This window comes from Bos javanicus, chromosome 6 (assembly GCF_032452875.1).
Source record: "Bos javanicus breed banteng chromosome 6, ARS-OSU_banteng_1.0, whole genome shotgun sequence".
Lineage (NCBI taxonomy): Eukaryota > Metazoa > Chordata > Mammalia > Artiodactyla > Bovidae > Bos > Bos javanicus.
The window spans coordinates 80082662-80105425 of NC_083873.1; the positions used below are offsets into that span (position 1 = coordinate 80082662).

The 22764-nt window shown below is 34.0% G+C and overlaps 1 protein-coding gene across 1 annotated transcript in view; it reads right to left on the reverse strand.

Moving 5' to 3' along the window:
• The window catches only part of TECRL (trans-2,3-enoyl-CoA reductase like), a 142457-nt gene that overhangs the window by 16600 nt on the left and 103093 nt on the right, over positions 1-22764 (reverse strand). Inside the window, exons 7-8 of the mRNA XM_061420296.1 lie at positions 21901-21973; positions 8513-8556 (exon numbers count right to left, since the gene is read on the reverse strand). Of these exons, the coding sequence (XP_061276280.1) occupies positions 8513-8556; positions 21901-21973 (117 nt within the window). The remainder of the gene's footprint in view (positions 1-8512; positions 8557-21900; positions 21974-22764) is intronic.

Genomic DNA, 22764 nt, shown 5'->3' on the forward strand with positions numbered 1-22764 from the left:
ATAGTAGATTTTATTTAACACTCCTTAAATTGCAAATTATTGTTGATAATAAAATATGTGAATACTATCTACTTTGAGCCATTTATGGTTCCTAAGTAGCACATATTATGAAGGAAGTTGTAGACAATCATAAATAGTAAGGAAAAACTGTTCAAATATATTTACATAAGTTATACCCAAATATTATATACAAAAGAAACATGATTTTCTTCACTATAGTAATATAAAAAACAAATATGAAAATATTTGTTGGGTTGCTCATATACAAATTGATAGTCTGCAACAATTTTACTTTTTTTTCAAAAAGTTTAATATAACTAAAAATAAGTTTATATATTTTCAACAACTTACAGAAAGAGAGATAAGCAACTCACAGATATTACCAGAATTACTGTAGTTGTGAAGAGCAAGCTGGCCTAGATTTTAAAATTGTACAACAGTCTGAATATACTTAATACTACTGAATGGTACTCTAAAAATAGTTAAGATAGTAAATCTTAAGCAATTGTTTTTACCACAATTAAAAGAAGACACTAGATAGAGTGTTCTAAGTGAGAAAGAACATTAGAATGATAAATAATAAAAATTCAAAGACTTATCTCTGAATGCTTATGGGTGGCTTAAATTTAAAAATATTCACGTGTGCTTTATTTTATATAAATTTATTGACTACTTGTTGCTCACACTAGCATTCATTTAAAAAATAGCATGGTGTTGAATGATTTAATAGTTCACTCTCTTCTTCAGAATTATCATTAGGTGGATAAATATTAAAAATGAAATTTCAAGCTAATAGAATAGAAAAAATCTATTTTTACATAGAAAAATCATCTTTAAAAAATGTTCTCATTCAAAACATTTTTAATGAAAACATTTTTACTTTCTTCAGCACCCTTTGTACTCTCAGTTCACTGAGATTTCCATTTTATTTTTAATCAGCACAATTAAACATTTAACAATGTACAGTATGGGGAATGTTAAATTTTAATAAAACACGAAGAACCTTGGTTAATATATTAGAAGTGACATATTATGCATTATATTGTACTCCATAGAGTTTTCTGAAAATGCAGGCATGTGTGTGCATGGTTAGTCACGACTGTACTGTAGCCCACAAGGCTCCTCTGTCCATGGTATTTTCCAGGCAAAAATACTGGAGTGGGTTGCTTTTCTCTACTCCAGGGGATATTCCTAATGACCCAGGGGTGATGGAAGTTACATCAGCTGTCTTGGCAGAAGGATTGTTTACCACTGAGTCACCTGGGAAGCCCAAACAGGACTATCCAAATTAAATCCCATTGTTTCCAGGCTGAAAGATGTGATTGATTCAGAATATACAACATTTCATCCTTAAGATTCTTATTGTTTACTACTAGGTGAAGTATCCCCTTGACTTTATCTGCAGTTTCACTCTCTGTGGTTTCAGTTACCCACAGTCAACTGTGGTCCAAAAGTATTAAAAAGAAAATTCCAAAATTTAAAAATTCATAGATTTGATGTTGTCGACCATTCTGAGTAGCATGATGAAATCTCAGGTCATTCTACTCTGTTTGGACATTCTCTTAGTGTGCTTAATTTATAAATTAAATTTTGCCATAGGTATGTTGAGAAAAAATACATGGTATGTATAGGGTTCTGTATCATGATATATGATGTTCTATATCATCTATATCTCTGATATATGAGATCTTAGACATTCAACGAGGGCCTTGGAATGTGTAACCTATAGATAAGGGGAGACGACTATATTGTTCCTCAGCATGTTGGCATTGTGGCAAATATGCCAGTGGTCAATGAGCAAAAGGGTAGAGGGAGATCAACGTTCTGGGATATATAGTTTATATATTATTCTCCTAACAAGCTTCATCATGTTAAGCATTCTCAGCTTTAAATAGTGAAAGTGACGTATCCACAGGAAAAAAAAAGAAAACCCCATAATACAGAATTTATTGCCATCACCTAGTCAGGCTGCCACATTGTGAAAGTAAAATCCTTTTAGTTTCCACAGTAAAAACAAGCAGTCTTTATTTTATGACTGCATAATATTTTTATAGGATAAATATAATCTATCTTATTTCTGCATTCATGTTATCCCTACAGTTTTATATGTATTATTAATTATTGGCAACTCTAATATCTTATAACTATCAAGCAATTTGATAGTCATTTTACTAATTGATTTGAAACACAGAATCGGCTAAAATGTTTCTATCACTTATAAGCTTGAGCTTCAGATGTTTTTATTTTGTCTGTTTATAATGATGATAATAAAATAATTATAATTTTGCTATGTTTATTTTTCCTTAATATATATTTCAAGAATAAAGAAAATTCAGGATAAATAAATAATTAGAAAAAGTTTCACCTACAAAATATATCAATGCTTCTGATCTTGGGAATTTAGTTTCCTATTTTTTTTTCCTCTTTGAAGTGTTCATTTCTACTTTAAGGGATAAGACATATCACATACATTGTAAAACTGTATGACAATATAAGCTAATATTATACTGTTTCAGCAATCATGAAGTCTTTTAACTTATGATAATTTATATTACTGTGATCAAAAAATTATAGAACTTTATTCTAATTCCTAATCTCTACTCTTTTATTATGAAACTGACATATATTAGTCCATTCATAAAAAAGGATAATATGCATATATTTCAGAAGAAATGTATTTGATATATTAATTATTAAAATATTTATATATATATATAGTTGAAAATTATGAATGCCAACCTATAATGTTTTCATTGAGTTAATTTTTTTAAAGCAATGTAAAATACACAGCAAAGTTGAGGAGAAGTTACAGAGATTTCTCATACATCCCCTCCCCCTGTATATGCATAATCTCCTTCTTTAGCAACACCTCCCAGCAGAGTGGTACATATGTTGTATTTGATGAACCTGCATTGATACATCATTATTACCCAGTGTGCACAGTTTACATTACAGTTTGCTTGGTGTTGTACATTCTGTGGATTTGGACAAATGTATGACATCTATGATTCTCATATCATATAAAGTATTGTCACTTTACTCTGTACTTTATCCCTCTTGTTCATCCCTCTCTCTCCAACTCCTGGAAACCACTGACTTTTTTTTTAAACTATCACTACAGTTTTGCCTATTCCAGAATGTCATAGAGTTAGAATTACACGATATATATGAGCTTTTCAGATTGGTTTAAATATACCTTTAAGATTTAAATATACCATTAAGTTTTTCATGGATTGATAGCTCATTTCCTTTTAACATTGAATGCTATTTCATTGTCTGGATGTACCACAGTTTATTTATCCATTCACCTATTGAAGGCTAACCATTACTGCTTCCAAAATTTGTCAGCTGTCAATAAATCTGCTTAAACATCCCTGTACAAGGTTTTGCATAGAGATATGTTTTCAACTCCTCTGGAGAATATTAAGAAGCATGATTTCTGGATCACATGGTAAAAATAAATTTAGTTTTGTAAGAAATGCCAGTCATTTTTAAATGGCTTTACTATCCTCATCAGCAGAAATGATAGTTCCTGTTGTTCCACATCCTCTCCAGCATTTGATATAATTAATGTTCTGCTGCTGCTGCTGAGTCACTTCAGTCGTGTCCAACTGTGCGACCCCATAGACTGCAGCCCACCAGGCTTCCCCGTCCCTGGGATTCTCCAGGCAAGAACAATGGAGTGGGTTGCCATTTCCTTCTCCAATGCATGAAAGTGAAAAGTGAAAGTGAAGACGCCCAGTCCCTCAGCGACCTCATGGACTGCAGCCTTCCAGGCTCCTCCATCCATGGGATTTTCCAGGCAAGAGTACTGGAGTGGGGTGCCATTGCCTTCTCCAATTAATGTTCTGGATTCAGGCTATTCTAATAGGAATATTAGGACCTCCCTGGTGGCGTAGATGGTAAAGCGTCTGTCTACAATGTGGGGAACCCGGGTTCGATCCCTGGGTTGGGAAGATTCCCCTGAAGAAGGAAATAGCAATCCACTCCAGTACTATTGCCTGGAAAATCCCATGGACAAAGGAGCCTGGTAGGCTACAGTCTGTGGGGTTGCAAAGAGTCAGACACAACTGAGGGACTTCACTTCATTTCAATAGGAATATTATGATATCTTATTTTTTTAATTTGCATTTCCTTGATGAAAATGATGTGGAGCATCTTTTCATATGCTTATTTGTCATTGCTATGTCTTCTTAAATCAAATATTGGTTAAAATCTTGGTCCATTTTTTACTCAAGTCATTTTGTCTTTTGTTAAGGTTTAAGAGGATTTTAAAAAAAATACTTTGGATAACCATCTTTCATCAGATGTGCCTTTGCAAATCTTTTTTCTAGTCTATGCTTGCTATCTTATTCTCTTGATATTGTCTTTGCAAATCAGTTTTATATTTTAATAAATTAGTTTATCAGTTATTTCTTTCATGGATTGTGTTTTGTTTAGTTTAGTGTTTCATTGTCAAGTCTGTGATCCATTTTGAGTCAATTTTGTGATAAGTGTAAGTTCCAGGTCTAGATTTTTTTTTTTTTTTTTACCATGTGTATATCTAGTCATTTCAGCACCACTTATGACTATCCTGGCTCCATTGTATTGTTTTGGCTGTAACAAATATACTTTACTTCTGAAAATGAAAAACTAAAGGGTTTTAAATAAAATATAAAACATCATACTTATATTATTATATGATAAAATGATACATTTGCTAGTTATTTTATTAATGTTTCCATGAATCTAGTATTTTATTCTATAAAAATGCCTATGACAGATGATATTTTAAGTCAGTAAATTGTAACTCAAAGTCTGATTTTGGAATTGATTTAATGTTTAAAAATAGGATATCTTTATTTCTCTGACACATCTCATCACCACAATTTTGGGGATATCTCCATTTTTTTAATCCATAGAGCTTTTATTATATACTGTATAACATAATAGTATACACATATACAATAAGAATATAGTGTAAGAATAGCACAATAAAGTAAAATTTTAAAAATGAATATATTTTACACATAGTAACTATGTAGTTCATTATTGTCAAAAAAACTAGTGATGATTATTTTGAGGACTTTTTTTACATTAGCTTTGATATTATATATTAATATATGTATATAATTTATAATTATATATTTTTATAGTTATATTTCAAATGACAATTTTATGGTTATAAGTAACAGCTGATTTTAATTTAAATCATTATTTTGCTTCGGTATAAGTCAGTTTTAGGTGAAAAAATAAGGATAATTATAATAAACTATGATAAAACAGCAAAATTTAATATCTGTATTAATTTATATAATCAACTTCTTAAACTAGTTTTTTTAAAGCAAGTTATTTAGGAAACAGCAAGTTCAGCCTGATTTAGGTACAAAACTTGATTCCTTTTTATGTTATTGTTTATATCAGATATATCAGGGACTTTGAGAAGAAACTAAAATGATTAGAAAACATAGAGTCATAGATTTTAAATCTCCAGTAAAGAGTAAATGTAAATTTTTTTATTGATGTCTCCCAATAGTTGGAAAAGTATCAGAAAAAAATCGTCACGTCCAAGTCTGAGCAAAGTGATGAACATATTTAAGTTCGGTACATTCTTTTTCCTCTCACATTTATCTTATCCACGAATAATAAATACAAGCACTTTCCTAGCCTTTCTGTGGTTTCCACAGCAGGGTCCTGATCTCCCCCACCTTTATTAAAACCTGTCATATATCATTCCCAGAATCTTCCCCCCTAATCAGAAATTACTGTTATATACACAGTGTTTTTTTTTTTCAGCTTGATGTTATAAGAACAGCTATAACTTCTTGATAAGAGCCCAATTTATTGCTTTTCCAAGAGTATTTGCATTCTAATAATGAGAAAAAAAAAGCTCAACCTAAATGAGTGAATAAATAATGGTGACAATGAAGACACAGAAGTAAAACCAGGGAGAAAAGTTATTTCCATCACTCAAATATGAATTTTTCTCAAATTTTAGTTTTCAAATTTAAATTTTATTTATTATTAATTTATTTAATAATTTTATTCAAAATTATTTTTTCAAAATTTAATTTTCACTCAAAATGTAAATTTCACCACTTAAAATGTAAATAATAGGCTATATGAACTATCAAGTTTGATACATGGGTCAGGAAGATCCTCTGGAGGAGGAGGGCATGGAACTACACTCCAGTCTTCTCGGCTGGAAAATCTCATGGACAGAGGAGCCTATTGGGCAGTAGTCCATAGGATCACAAATTGTTGAACACAACTGAAGTGACTTAGCACACATGCATATGAACCATAGGCTGTTATGCTGTTAATGATATAGTGCGTGTGTCCTCAGACACTCAGTCATGTCCAACTCTGATATGGTAGGAACCTTCAGTTTTAGGTGATTATATACAAACTTAATAAACACATTAGTTGTTATATTCTGTTTTAGAATCAGTTTCCTAAAATTTATATCTTACTATCCTATTTTATTTGTAAAAGTTAAATGTATCTTACCTACATTAAGAAGTACTAGGACTAGTGAACCTTTTATTTCGTTTTTTTGTTTTGTTTTTTGTACTTTGCCACTATAATTTATTACAAGATATTGACTATTGTATATTATAGCTTGGCTTCCCTGGTGGCTCAGATGATATAGTGTCTACCTGCAATGTGGGAGACCCAGGTCTGATCCCTGGGTTGGGAAGATCCCCTGGAGAAGGAAATGGTAACCCACTCCAAGACTCTTGTTTGGAAAATCCATGGATGGAGGAGCCTGGTAGGCTATAGTTCATGGGTCACAAAAAGTTGGACACAACTGAACAACATCACTTCACTTATTGACTATTGTCCCTGTGCTATACAGTAGGCCCATGTAGTTCATACACAATTGCTTGCATCTGCAATCCCAAACTCCTAATTTATGTCTTCCCCAACATCACTCTCCCCTTTTGTAACCATAAGTTTGTTTTCTATGCCTGTAAGTCTGTTTCTGCTTTTTATTATATTTTATATTCAACATATATGACATAATACAATATTTGTATTGTATTTCTCTAACCTACTCCACTCAGTGTGATAATCTCTATGTCCATCCATGTTGCTGCACATGGCATTGTTTAATTCTTTCTTATGACAGAATAGTATCCCATAAATATATATTTGTATATACTATATGTTTTTTATTCATTCATCTGTCAATAGACACTTAGATTGCTTCATGTCTTAGGTATTGTCAATAGTGCTAGTATGAATATTGGGATGCACATATCTTTTTGAATTAGAGTTTTCTCCAGATGTATCCCCAGGCATGCAATTGTTGAAACAAATGATAACTCTAGATTTAGTTCTTTAGGGAAACCTCCATACTGTTTTCCATAGTGGCTGCACCAATTTACATTCCCAATAGCAGTGTTGGATGGTTCCTTTTTCTATTGAGGAATATTTTAAACAAGTTTCATACTAGGTGCTAAAAAGATAGTGGCACAACCTGCCCCTCTCACAGCCAGCATGGTACTGTATATTCTTAACTAAATTATCAATTCTACGTATATACACGTACACACATACATATATATGTGTGTGTGTGTGTGTGTGTGTATTCATAGATCAAATCAGTCACTCAGTCGTGTCTGACTCTTTTCGACCCCATGGACTGCAGCATGCTAGCTTTCTGGTCCATCACCAACTCCTGGAGCTTATTCATACTCATGTCCATCGAGTTGGTATACACACATACAGAGGTTCATAAGAGAGCTTTTTACAAAGGTAAATGTTCAAATTGTGCCTGTATGAAATGGTGGGGTATAAGTTGTTCAGTACAAACTTCACAAAGGATCTTGTCATATATGTGAATCATGTGAGTTTATCAGTGTATTAGGGACAGGAACAGAGTGAGTTAATCTATCATGGGCAAGAATGAGGGAAAACATGAATGAAGAATAAAAACATGGAATTAAAATATGACATGCAGAACTAAATATGTTCCTAATACAGTAATTAATGCACTTCAGAAATTATGAAGAATCCTTTGTAATCAGATTTATGCATATCAGATTCAGGTAATGCATATGTGAAGTTAAATAGAATGATCTAAAGACCTGGACTGAGGATAATTAGTAAAAAGACCTGTTTCATTCACAAAAATAGATTTTATTTTCATTCTGAATTACTTAACAATTAAGCCAAAGTATTTTGATTGATCATCAGGTAGACCTGTAAAACTTTTTGCACTTAGCAGTTTGTAAGTTGGTAAATGTGAATACAACAGGAAGAATTACTGAGTTTAATTTTTTCCCAAATTTTATTGTATTTCAAATAATTCTAATCATCCTTTAAGATGAGTAGAACATTTGGAATAAAAGATTTAGAGACTAATGACTTGATTATGGGAAGCTATTTATTTCATTTAATACCATTATGTATATGTATAAAAATAAATCATATTTTCTATATGACAAATTCTCAAATGCTGTCTATTTGAATTCATAATAATGCCATGATTAGAGCATGAATAGCAAATAATATAAATAATACATACCAAAAAATTGATAGCAGATATTGCAACTTGCCTGTATCCAAATGCTAGAAAACAGAAAAAGATAAACAACATTCATTTTTTGGATTTACATACTGTAGACATAATTCAGGCAAGGTTTATTGGCTATCACTACCCTCTAAATTGAAAGCACTGTGTGATATGTAATTGAGCTTTTGGAATGATACTTTTGCAATCTGCAGAGATGGTAATATTCTTGCTTTCTACATACACTTTTCTGCTAGCGACCTAATGATATTTAGAATATAAATGTAGTCTATTCATAATTTTTATTATTAAACATTTTAAAAGCAGGTTTGATCTATCCTGTTTATCACTAATTTTTAATGAATTAATTCAGTTTTATTTTTGGCTGCATTGAGTCCTCTTTCCTGTACACAGGCTTCTCTCTAGCTGTGGTGTGGGGGCTTCTTGTGGTGGCTTCTCTTGTTGCAGAGCACAGGCTCTAGGCACAGTGGTCTCAGCAGTGGTGGCTTCAGGGCTCTAGAGCACAGGATCAGTCATTGTGATGCACAGGTTTTGTTGCTTTGCACCATGTGGGATCTTCTCAGACCAGAGATCGACCAGTGTCCCCTGCATTGCAAGATGGATTCTTAACCACTAGACCCCTTGGAAGCCACGTTTTTGTCAGTGTAAGTTTGTCAGTGTAAAAGCACATTAGTATGACCTAGTGTGTAAATGAAATCAATATCTCTTTTTAATGTTCAACAATAAGAAAAATGCTAATAATCATAATTTTTCATGTCAATGTATGGCAAAAACCACTACAATATTATAAAGTAATTAGCCTCCAATTAAAATAAATTAAATTAAAAAATAATACTTTTTATTTTTGCATTGATGTTTTGCAACATACAGTATTTTAAGAGTTTTGAATATTTTCAACATGAAAACAAATACATGGAGCAAGTGCTATTTTTCTCATCATTTGGTAAAATATATATACATATATATATTCTTTACATAATTTGTCAAATCTTGAAGAGTAATGGACAAAATGGAATTTGAAGCAGAGTTCTAAATTCACCTTGTTTATAGTAGAGAAGTTTGAATATAGAAAATAATGAAAATGAAGTTTTCTAATAAGCTCATTATCTATATTAATAGTTGCATTTCTTCTAGTTTTATTTATTGGGCTGGCCAAAAAAAATCCATTCATGTTTTCCTGTAACATCTTATGGAAAAATTGGAAACTACTTTTTAGGCAACCCAATAAATTGTGTTTATTTTTGTAAACACATCTACAAATTACACATTAGTGTAATTACTCATTTTGAATCCTGGATTTTTTAACATAAGAATATATTTAAAGTATTTTCTGATATTATAAACATTCATTGTCAAAGCTATGATAGAAATTGCATCATATTGTATAATATAGTTCATAAAATTTAATGTGAATATTATATATTTATTAATGTAATTATATTAAATATATTCTAAATATTACATAGGAGGATCTATGCAATATTTAATTTAAGAGCTAAAAGGAGGGATTTGTTGTAATCAGGAAGATCAGGGAGGACTTTGAATACATAACTGAACTTTTATCTAAAAAGTGAATAGATGTTAACACATGGAAGAGAGGGGTTCAGAACCATCATGCATCAAGACTGTGAAGATATGCTTTGTTTTTATTGTTTTGTTTTGTTTTCATTTTTAGTGAGAATAAATAATGACATGATAAAAAGGTATTGGACCAAAGAGTGTAATTTTAAAGTATTTTATATTTATTTCCCCAAATAAGTTGTAGATAAGATAATTTGAAACAAGCTTTCTAGAAAAAACATTAGATACCATTAAAATTGTCTATAATGTTTTTATAATTTGTATAATATTTCACATATAGATCGACAAAATGTAGGTCATTTTTTCTTTAGTGCTTTTGAGACTAAACATTTTTATATATTAAGCTTCCTGTACATATGCATTCTGGTTAGTAGTTAATAGAATGTTCTTGCCACTGGGCAGTTCAATTATGATAATATATTTTTCTTATTTATTTCAAGTATTGTTCAAGGATGTAAAATGATCTTCCTAATGGTATATGTGTTGGAAATACATACCAACAGATTGCTTTTCATTTGTTAATGTGTGTAAATGTGTAGATGCTATTTATTTTATGCAGTCAAATCTATTGATAATAAGGCTATAAAAATGTGGAACTATTTGTATAGAGAATGCAGAAAGAAGTGAAAAAAATAATTGATACAATGGACAAGGAACAATTATTTAAATTATAAAAACATAAAAATAACAGAAAATTTTAATAATCATGTATGTAGTAAATAAAAAAATATCCCGAATTAAACACTTGAGTATGTATTGAGTTGGTCAAAAAGTTCCTTCACATTTTTAAGTTAAAAATAAAAGACACGTTTTTCATTTTCACCAAGAACTTTATTGAACATTGAATTCACCATTTTGTTTCACTACCTTCTGCTATTTTTCAAGAAACTTCATAATCCCATCTTCTCAAACCTTTTTGTTTTCTTGAGCAAAGAACTATCACAGGTGCCTTTTACAGCCTTACAGGGAATAGAATTTTTTCCCTTAAGAGAATTCTGTAAAGATCAAAATAAATGGACACCCAGAGTTGCAACCTCTGGTGAATACTGCAGATGTAAAGTTTTAACAGTTTTCGCCTAGTCATCAAAGAAACACTCAGTCTTATGTTATCCTGATGGAAAATTACACAGTTTCTACTGACTAATTCCAGACACTTTTCGTCAAGTGCTGCTTTCAATTGGTCTAATTGGGAGGAATACTTTTTAGAATTAATCATTTGATTTTTCAGAAGGAGTTCATAATAGAACCTTTCAATCCCACGATATACACAGCATCACATCCTTTGGATGAAGACTGATCTTCGGTGTGGTTGGTGGTGGTTCCTTTCACTTGCCACATTGTCACTTCTGTACTACATGATTGCAGAGTATCCAGATTTCATTGCTTGTCACAATATGTTTTAAAAAATGGAATGTTTCTCTATATGTTTAAATAAAGAATCACATGTGGAAATGTAGTCAAGAGATTTTTTTCCCCTTAACTTATATAGAATACAAACACCAAAACGATTAACATTAACCAAGTTGGTGCAAATGATTTTCAGCACTTTATTTGAATAAATTGAATGTATCAGCTATCTCCCATTGATTTTTTCAGTTAGTGTCTCAATTTGATGACTATCAACTGCAACTGGTCTACCCAACCATGGTGCATCGTCCAGTAAGAAATCTTCAGTACAAAACTTTGCAAACCACCTTTGACACATTTGATCAGTCACAGTACCTTCTATATACATGGTGTAAATCAATTTTTGTGTTTCAGTTATATTTTTACCTTTCTTGAAATGATAACACAAAAGGTGCCAAAAATTTTGCATTTTATGTTCCATCTTCAATATTAAAAGGTTACATAAAAATTCACCAATTTCTATACGTAATTTTTTTAAAAAACTGCACACTGTAATGACAGCTGTCATAATAAAATCTAACAGAATTGTTTTGAATGAAGTTAAAGACAATTAAGCAGACTACAGATATCTTATGGGAAAAAATAAATGAACTTTTTGGCCAGTCTAATGTCAAAAGACGGAGAAGGCAATGGCACCCCACTCCAGTACTCTTGCCTGGAAAATCCATGGACAGAGGAGCCTGGTAGGCTGCAGTCCATGGGGTCACTAAAAGTCGGACACGACTGAATGACTTCACTTTCACTTTTCTCTTTCATGCATTGGAGAAGGAAATGGCAACCCACTCCAGTGTTCTTGCCTGAGAATCCCAGGGACAGGGAAGCCTGGTGGGCTGCCGTCTATGGGGTCGCACAGAGTTGGACTGCGTCGGACATGACTGAAGCGACTCTTTGCGACCCCATAGACGGCAGCCCACCAGGCTCCCCGTCCCTAGGATTCTCCAGGCAAGAACACTGGAGTGGGTTGCCATTTCCTTCTCCAATAGCATAGCATAGCAATGTCAAAAGAACATATATAAAGTGAGAGCACAGAAAAATATGATGAAAAAATTAGACACACATAAAAATACAATCATTGTTTCTTTCATTTTTATAATTGTGAGGTTAAACGAAAGATTACATTATATTGTATGCATTCAGGTGTTAAAGAAAATTTACAATGGAAATAATACAAAAATTGGCTCAAATCTTCTGCAACTCTTAAGTATCTGAACTTAATAGAGCATGCAGTTTGATTACAGTTTTTTAATCTAAAATAACTTTTAACTTGTTTAATTAGTATGCTTGTTTATTTTCATTAAATATGATTATTTAATAAGATTCTAAATACTTGGCTGAAAAAGTTTTTATATGTATCTTTACTCTCTTTGTCATAGTCTTTTCTATAATGTTAGTATTTTTGCTTTTAGATTCAGTGCTGATTTAGGAATGGATTTTTAAGTATCTAGTTTTAAAATTATTGTTTAAAAAGTTTTTGTGTTTGTCTATGTTTTCAGATTTAGTTCATCTCATTCAAAGATAATGTAGTTTGTACTACCTTTTTTTTGTTTTCAGATTCCACATATTAGCCCATTTACAAAGCAGATATAGAGTCACAGAGTAGTAAACATAATTATGGTTACAAAAGGGCAAAGTGGCAGACGGACAAATTGGGAAACTGATATTAATATATACACAACTCAGCTGATAAAGAATCTTCCTGTGGTACAGAGAACACCAATTTAATTCCTGGGTCAGGAAGATCCGCTGTAGAAAGGATAGGCTATCCACTCCAATATTCTTGGGCTTCCCTGGTGGTTTAGATAGTAAAGAATCCACCTTCAGTGCGGAAGACCTGGATTTGACCCATAGGTTAGGAAGATCTGGAGAAGGGAACGGCTACTCACTCCAGAACCTTGCCTGGAGAATCCCATGGAGAGGAGCCTGGCAGGCTACAGTCCATGGGGTCCCTAGGAGTGACTTTCACTTCATTTCATATATAAAATAGGGGCTTCCCTAGTGGCTCAAGGGTAAAGAATCTGCCTGCAATGAAGGTAACCCAGGTTTGATCCCTGGGTTTGGGAAGATACCCTGGAGGAGGGCATGGCAACCCTCTCTAGTATTCTTGCCTGGAAAGTTCCATGGATAGAGGATCCTGGAGCACCACAATCCATAGGGTCACACAGAGCCTAACACAACTGAAGCGACTGAGCAACAGCAGCATATATAAAAGAGATAATAAGAACCTCCTGTATAGCACAGGAAATTCTATTCAATATACTGTAATGACATTTATAAGAATAGAATCTGAAAAGGAGTGGATATATGTATAACTGATTCGATTTGCTTTGTAGCAGAAACTAACACAATGTTGCAAATCACTATACTCCAATAAATAATAAATTTTAAAAAAAAAAAAAAAAGATAGTGTAGAGTAGTCCTACTTTGGAGAAACAGCATTGAATTTTCCCTGTGGCTCAGTTGGAAGAGAATCTGTCTGCAGTGCAGGAGACTTGGATTAGATCCCTGGGTTGGGAAGATCCCCTGGAGAAGGAGAAGGCTAACCACTCCAATAATCTGGCCTGGAAAATTCCATTGACTGTATAGTTCATGGGATTGCAAAGAGTCAGATAGGACTGAACAACTTTTTCACTAATTTCACTGTCAATATAAAATCAAAAAGTTTAACCTTAAGTTCTAAGTAAGCATTATAAAAGGGAAATAATCCATTGTGTATATGTACCACAGCTTTCTTATCCACTCATCTGCTGATGGATTCATGTTGATGTATGGCAAAACCAATAAAATATTGTAAAGTAATTAACCTCCAATTAAAATAAATTTTAAAAAAAGGGAAAGAATCACTCTTTAAAAATCATTGGCTGAGATAATGAATGCAGGGTAGATCTTTTTGTAGATTAAAGCAGAAAAGTGAAATTCTGAGGAAAAAATTAAATATAACAAATGTCATAATCATTTGACAAAGTTAGATCTGCTGGATCCCATTATTAGGCTTCCACTCCACTAAGTCACTTCAGTCGTGTCTGACTCTGTGTGACCCCATAGACGGCAGTCCACCAGGCTTCCCTGTCCCTGGGATTCTCCAGGCAAGAACACTGGAGTGAGTTGCCATTTCCTTCTCCAATGCATCAAAGTGAAAAGTGAAAGTGAAGTCGCTCAGTCGTGTCCAACTCATAGCGACCCCATGGACCACAGCCTACCAGGCTCCTCCGTCCATGGGATTTTCCAGGCAGGAGTACTGGAGTGGGGTGCCATTTCCTTCTCCGTTTTAGGCTTCAATGTGGGCTAATTATCTTAGGCCCACACCAATATTGTTACAGACTTAGTGGTGCCCCCTAATAGTTAGATGTTGAAGCCATAAATTTCAATATAATGGTATTTAGAGATTCCCTGATATTTCAGTTGGTAAAGAATCCTCCTGCAATGCAGGAGACCCCAGTTCAATTGCTGTGTGAGGAGATCTGCTGGCGAAGGGATAGGCTACCCATTCCAGTATTCTTGGGCTACCCTTGTGACTCAGCTGGTAAAGAATCCACCTGCAATGCGGGAGACCTGAGTTTGATCCCTGATTTGGAAGATCCCCTGGAGAAGGGAAAGGCTACCCACTCCAGTATTCTGGCCTGGAGAATTCCATGGACATGAGCTAATTATTGTAGGGATCCCACTATTGCTATAGGTTTAGTGGTGTCCCCTCATAGTTAGAGGTTGAAACCATAAGTTTTAATAAAATTGTATTTAGAGATGGAACTTTGGGGAATTAAGTTTAGATGAGATCATGAGAATAGGGCCCTTGTGATGGGACTAGTATCTTTGAGAAATGCCAGAAAGCTTGCTTTTGCTCTTTACCATGTGAGCAGTCAGTGATAAGGGAGGCATCAACAAGTCAGAAAGAGAGTCCCCACTACAGAACCCCACCTGCCAACACCTTGATCTTGGACTTTCCAGGCTGAATATTTGTGAGAAATAATCCCTCTGGATTAAGCCAATCGGTGGTATTCTGTTAGAGCTCTCAGTGCACACTAAGAAGTGATCAATTTAAAAAATTTAAGCTTTTTCTCAGTTCAGTTCAGACGCTCAGTCATGTCTGACACTGACTTCATGGAATGTAGCACCCCAGGCTTTCCTGTCCATCATCAACTCCCAGTGCTTGCTCAAACTCATGTCCATCTAGTCAGTGATGCCATCCTACCATCTCATCCTCTGTCATCCCCTTCTCCTTCTATCAATCTTTCCCAGCATCAGGGTCTTTTCCAATGAGTCAGCTCTTCATATCAGGTGGCCAAAGGATTGGAGTTTCAGCTTCAGCATCAGTCCTTCCAAAGAATATTCAGGACTGATTTCCTTTAAGATGGACTGGTTGGATCTCATTGCAGTCTAAGAACCTCTCAAGAGTCTTCACCAACACCAGTTCTAAAGCATCAATTCTTCAGCTTTCTTTACAGTCCAACCCTCACATCCATACATGACTACTGGAAAAAACATATCTTTGACTAGACAGATCTTGTTGGCAAAGTAATGTCTCCACTTTTTAGTATGTTGTTTAAGTTCCTCATAGCTTTTCTTCCAAGGTGCAAGCGTTCTTTAATATCATAGCTGTAACCACCATCTGCAGTGATTTTGGAACCCAAGAAAATAAAATCTGTCACTGTTTCCATTCTTTTCCCACCTGTTTGTCATGAATGATGTGACCAGATGCGATGATCTTAGTTGTTTGAATGTTGAGTTTTATACCAGCTATTTAACTTTCCTCTTTCACTTTTATAAAGAGCTCTTTAGTTCTTCTTCACTCTCTTCCATAAGGTGGTGTCCTCTCCATATCTGAGGTTACTGATATTTCAAATCCTGACAATCTTGATGTGAGTTTGTTCTTCAGCCAGCCTGGCATTTCTCTTGATGTACTCTATAAGTTAAATAAGCAGGGTGACAATATACAGCTTTGACATATTCTTTTCCCAATTTGGGACCATTCCATTGTTCCATGTCCAGTTCTAACTGTTGCTTCTTGACCTGCGTACAGATTTCTCAAGAAGCAGGTCAGGTTGTCTGGTATTCCCATCTCTTTAAGAATTTTCCACAGTTCGCTGTGATCCACACAGTCAAATGCTTTAGCATAGTCAATAAAGCAGAAGTATATGTTTTTCTGGAACTATCTTTCTTTTTCTATGATCCAATGGATGTTGACAATTTGATCTCTGGTTCCTTTGCATTTTCTAGATCCAGCTTGAACATCTGGAAGTTCTCAGTTCATGTACTGTTGAAGTCTGGCTTGGAAAAAAATTAGTATTACTTTGCTAGCATGTGAATGAGTGCAATTGTAAGGTAGTTTGAACATTCTTTGACATTGCCTTTCTTTGGAATTAGAATGAAAACTGACTTTCCCAGTCCTGTGGTCATGGCTGAGTTTTCTAAATTTGCTGGCATATTAAGTGTACCACTTTCACAGCATCATCTTATAGGATTTGAAATAGTTCAGCTGGAATTGCATCACTTCCACTAGCTTTATTCGTAGTGATTTTACTAAGGCCCACTTGACTTCAGACTCCATGATGTCTGGCTCTAGGTTCATGATCATACCATCGTGGTTGTCAGGGTCATAAAGATATATTTTGTATAATTCTTCTGTGTATTCTTGCCACCTTTACTTGATATCTTCTGCTTCTCTTAGGCCCATACCATTTCTGTCCTTTACTGAGCCCATCTTTGCATGAAATGTTCCTTTGGTATCTCTAATTTTCTTGAAGAGATCTCTAGTCTTTCCCATTCTGGTTTTTTTTTTTTTTTCTCTATTTGTTTGCATTTATCACTGAGGAAGGCTTTCTTATCTCTCCTTACTATTCTTTGGAACTCTGCATTCAAATGGGTATATCTTTCCTTTTCTCCTTTGCCTTTCACTTCTTTTCTTTTCTCAGCTATTTGTAAGGCCTCCTCAAACAACCATTTTGCATTTCTTTTTCTTGGGGATGGTCTTGATCCCTTCCTCCTATACAATGTCATGAACCTCTGTCCATAGCTCTTCAGGCACTCTGTATATCAGATCTAATCCCTTGAATCTTTTTCTCACTTCCACTGTATTATCATAAGGGATTTGATTTAGGTCATACCTGAATAGTCTAGTGGTTTTCCCACTTTCTTCAATTTAAGTCTGAATTTGGCAATAAGGATTTCATGATCTGAGCCACAGTCAGTTCCCTTGTCTTCTTTTTGCTGTCTGTATAGAGCTTCTCCATCTTTGGCTGCAAAGAATATAATGAGTCTAACTTCATTATTGACCATCTGGTGATGTCCATGTGTAGAATCATCTCTTGCTGTTGGAAAAGGGTGTTTGCTATGAACAGTACGTTCTGTTGGCAAAACTATTAGCCTTGGCCCTGCCAAACTTGCCTGTTACTTCAGGTATCTCTTGACTTCCTGCTTTTGCGTTCCAGTCCCCTGTGATGAAAGGGACATCTTTTTTTTTGGTGTTCATTCTAGAAAGTCTCATTGGTCCTCATAGAACCGTTTAACTTCAGCTTTTTCAGCATTAGTGGTTGAGGCGTAGACTTGGATTACTGGGATTTTGAATGGTTTGCCTTGAAATTGAACAGAGATCATTCTGTCATTTTTTGAGATTATACCCAAGTACTGGATTTAGGACTCTTTTGTTGACTATAAGGGCTACTCCATTTCTTCTAAGGGATTCTTGCCCACAGTAGTAAATAGAATCGTCATCTGAGTTAAATTCACCTATTCTAGTCCATTTTAGTTCACTGATTCCTAAGATGTGGATGTTCACTCTTGCTATCTCCTGTTTGACCACTTCCAATTTGCCTTGATTCATGGACCTAACATTCCAGGTTCCTATGCAATATTAATCTTTACAGCATCAGACTTTACTTTCATCACCAGTCACCTCAATAACTGGGTGTTGTGTTCACTTTGGCTCTGTCTCATCAATGTTTTTTGAGTTATTTCTCCACTCTTCTCTAGTAGCATATTGGGCACCTACCAACATGGCGAGTTCATCTTTCAGTGTCACATATTTTTGCTTTAAGCTTCTCCTACTTAGATAAAAATTTAAGATCAAGTTGATGTGATTTTTTTTTCCCAGAAAATGTCTATCAAGAATATATTGATTTGGCCTACTAAGGGCTGACTAGCCTTTTGCTCAGATTACTACTTTCTGTGCCAAAGTGCCAATTCTGTTCCAGTTATTTGCTGGTTGTGAGTGAACTGAATAAGGGATGTGCAGTACCAACCACTGTCAGATGTCACTGACCATGATGTGCATCTGTTAGTTATAGAGTGATATGTAGACTGAGAGCTAGCTGCAAAGGTTGTACTTTGTGTCACTGCAATTCACATGTGTGGTAACTGAAACCTGAAGCGTGGATTTAGGGGCTGGTATTATTTAACTGAACTATAAGAACTGAAATGCATGCATATCAGAGCCATGCAAAGCCTGCGGTGCCTATACATGATATTCACTCTCCACTTGGCATAGTTATTGTAATGCTCCATATATCTTCACAGAACTGGAATCCTACTTACATCATATTTATTGTAAAATCTTAAGCATTGTAAAATTAAGCTTTTAGCATCTTAGTTTCCTGATATATAATGGGGATTATTAACAGTTACATAATGATATTTTTTCTCATTTAAATTTTTTTGTACTTTTAAATTGGAGGATAGTTTACAATGTTATGTTGCTTTATGCCATACATCAATGTGAATCAGCCATAATTTTATATATATATATAATTATGTATATGTATATATATACATATATACATATATACTCCCTTTCCTCTTGATTCTACATAACCCTCAAATGTTGTTTCTAATTCCAAAACAAATACCGATTTTACAGTTCTTGCCAAATAATACATTTTCCATAAGTATTTTGCACATATTAAGCACTGCTGCTGCTGCAGCTAAGTCGCTTCAGTTGTATCCAACTCTGTGCGACCCCTGAGACGGCCAGCCCACCAGGCTCCCCCGTCCCTGGGATTCTCCAGGCAAGAAAACTGGAGTGGGTTGCCATTTCCTTCTTCGATGCATGAAAGTGAAAAGTGAAAGTGAAGTCACTCCGTCGTCTCCGACTCTGAGCGACTCCATAGACCGCAGCCTAACTGCAGCCTACCAGGCTCCTCCGTCCATGGGATTTTCCAGGCAAGAATACTGGAGTGGGGTGCCATTGCCTTCTCCAAATATTAAGCACAGTTAACCTCTATTATTTTGCATCATATATATGAATGCAGCAATTTTCAGAGGCTCCTTTTCTTAAATATCATGAATCAAAAATATCTTTATTTTTTTTCTGTTCATGTTCTAAAGTTGGAAAGTACATTTTCAGATAAAATATTTTAAAATATAAGAGTTTTGTGAGATCAAGATCAGGGAATTTTTTTCCTTTCATATTCATAGTTCATTGGTTAGTATTTTGTTGTTCAGTCTCTCAGTCATATCCAGTTCTTTGTGACCCCATGGGCTGCAGCCCACCAGGCCTCCCTGTCCTTCACCATCTCCTGGAGCCTGCTCAAACTCATGTCCATTCAGTCAGAGATGCCATCCAACAATCTCATCCTCTGTCATCCCCTTTCTGCCTTCAATCTTTCCCAGCATCAGGATCTTTTCTGATGAGTCAGCTCTTTGCATCAAGTGGTCAAAGTGTTGGAGCTTCAGCTTCATTATTAGTCCTTCCAATGAATACTCAGGGTTGTTTTCCTCTAGGATTGACTAGTTTGATCTCCTTGCTGTTCAAGGGACTCTCAAGAGTCTTCTTCAACACCACAGTTCAAAAGCATCAATTTTTCAGCACTCAGCCTTCTTTATGGTATGACTCTCACATCCACACATGACTACTGGGAAAACCATAGCCTTGACTAGATGGACCTTTGTCGCCAAAATAATATCTCTGCTTTTTAAATGCTCTGGGTTTCTCATAGGTTTTCTTCCAAGGAGCAAGAGTCTTTTAATTTCATGGCTGCAATCACCAATTACAGTGATTTTGGAACCCAAGAAAATAAAGTCTGTCACTGTTTTCATTGTTTCCCCAAGTATTTGCCTTAAAGAAATGGGACCGGGTGCCATGATCTTAGTTTTTTGAATGTTGAGTTTTATGCCAGCTTTTTCACTTTCCTCTTTCACTTTTATGAAGAGGCTTTTTACTTCTTTTTTGCCATGAGGGTGGTGTCATCTGCATATCTGAGGTTATTGATATTTTAAATCCTGGCAATCTTGATTCCAGTTTGTGCTTCATCCAGCCTGGCATTTTGCATGATGTACACTGCATGGAAGTTAAATAAGCAGGGTGAAAATATACAGCCTTGACATACTCCTTTCTCAATTTTGAACCAGTCAAATGTTACATGTCCAGTTCTAATGGTTGCTTCTTGACCTGCGTACAGAATTCTCAGGAGGCAGATGAGTTGGTCTGGTATTCCCATCTCTTTACAGAGAGTTAAAATTCTGAACACTGAAATCATTTGCTCTGATGGCTGAAGTAGATTTGCTGAATTTTGACAAAAACTCTGAATAATGTAATTCTCTGTGTCACTACTTCAAGTAAGGATATTAATTTAACATCTTTAAGGTTATCTTGTTTTATAAAATCTAAAATAAAGCTTGAATACATAATTTTATTCATTTATTTTCAAACTTAAAAGGTAGAAATTGACCACAAAAAACTCTCAATTAAGTGTGAAACATCACATATAATACTATGTGTATTATAATACATAATATATAATACTATGTGTATTATAATACATAAATAATATATAATACAAAGGCTCTGCTATGAGTGCCTTTTGGACTGCAGGAAAAGATGAGGAAAGGTCCACTGAAGATTTAAAAAATGGAATTCTTTGATCAGGACATGTATGTCTTTCCCAAGAATAGGAAATAAGGATTCAGGTTTTGTTACAGTGTGCATTGCACTAAATTGATTCATCTGCATCAAGGGATAAACATTTAATAAAGTTATAGGAAGCAATATGTCACAAGGGGAAAAAAAAGCCTTATTTTTCTTTTTGAATTATATTTTTTTAAAATAACAATTATTTATTTAAAAACTCCTGAGAGTTTATTGTACATAATTATGTGATTATGTGGAATTTTTTTTTATCTTTACCTTTTCATTTTACTGTCATTTTTGAGATTTATAATCAAGTTATATTTTTGCTACAGTTTCTATGGATAGAAAATAAATCAAAATATGTCAGTCAAATTTAATATTCTAATCCTACGTAAAAATTTAATGGAGTATGTGTGAAAGCAATTTAAAATTGATATATTTTCATTATTTTCTTATTCCTTTATGTGTGCCATGTCATGCATCATTTCTATGTACTTTAGAACAGAGTTTTGATGTTGGCAATTTAGCATGGTGATAGTTAAGAAGAAATTCTACATACATGGTGGTGTATACCGTGGATGATTAATGTAGTAGGCAATCCAAGAAGTGAATCCCCAATAAAAGGCACAACTCTACAAATAAAACAAAATAAAAGTTAAGGAATATATATACACATAACATAATTTGAATCCACCCCAAACATTAGTATTCCACATCACAGTATTTTGGTATAAAAAGGTTATAAATTTTCTAAGCCTGATAACTGGAATGCTTCTTCATCCAGTCAAGTAGCTAACATCTTAAAACACCTATCTGATATCACTAAGAAAATGCATTTCTTTGCTCAACCCTTGTTAATAGAAATGAGTATTTAGGATATAGAGAAATGTAAAAATGTATTTTAGGAAGATTTTTCAAGAGTAGCTTTTGTCTGTCAGGAGGGAAGTAATAAAAATAATAAATTAATCTATTAAATAATATTTACCAATAGTCATATCCCCAAAGTAAATGAATAATAGCATGAGTTACCTAAAGTTTCTTGATTGATTATGAAGAGAAATGGACTAGTTTGGGTTTACTAGGTTATGATGCTGATCTAATACTAATGTGATGAATGTTAATACCTTCTTTCAAAAGAGAAGCTAGTCTAAATGATTTTTTGAGGTTTCTAAGAGTTCAAGAGTTTATTGCTTCATTTTAATGACAAAAATAGAACAGCTTCCTCTTCAAAAATTTTAGAAAGTAAATATTTGCTAAAACCCAGGAAGCTCTTAAAGATATAATTCATTTTGAAACCAAATTTTAAATAGGAAAATAAAATAAATTTAAATTGGAAAATTGAGTTATACCATATTGCCTAATGTACATTTCCATCTCAGTATTCCACAATGTTTTCTGTTTTCTTGATAATCATTTGATTGTC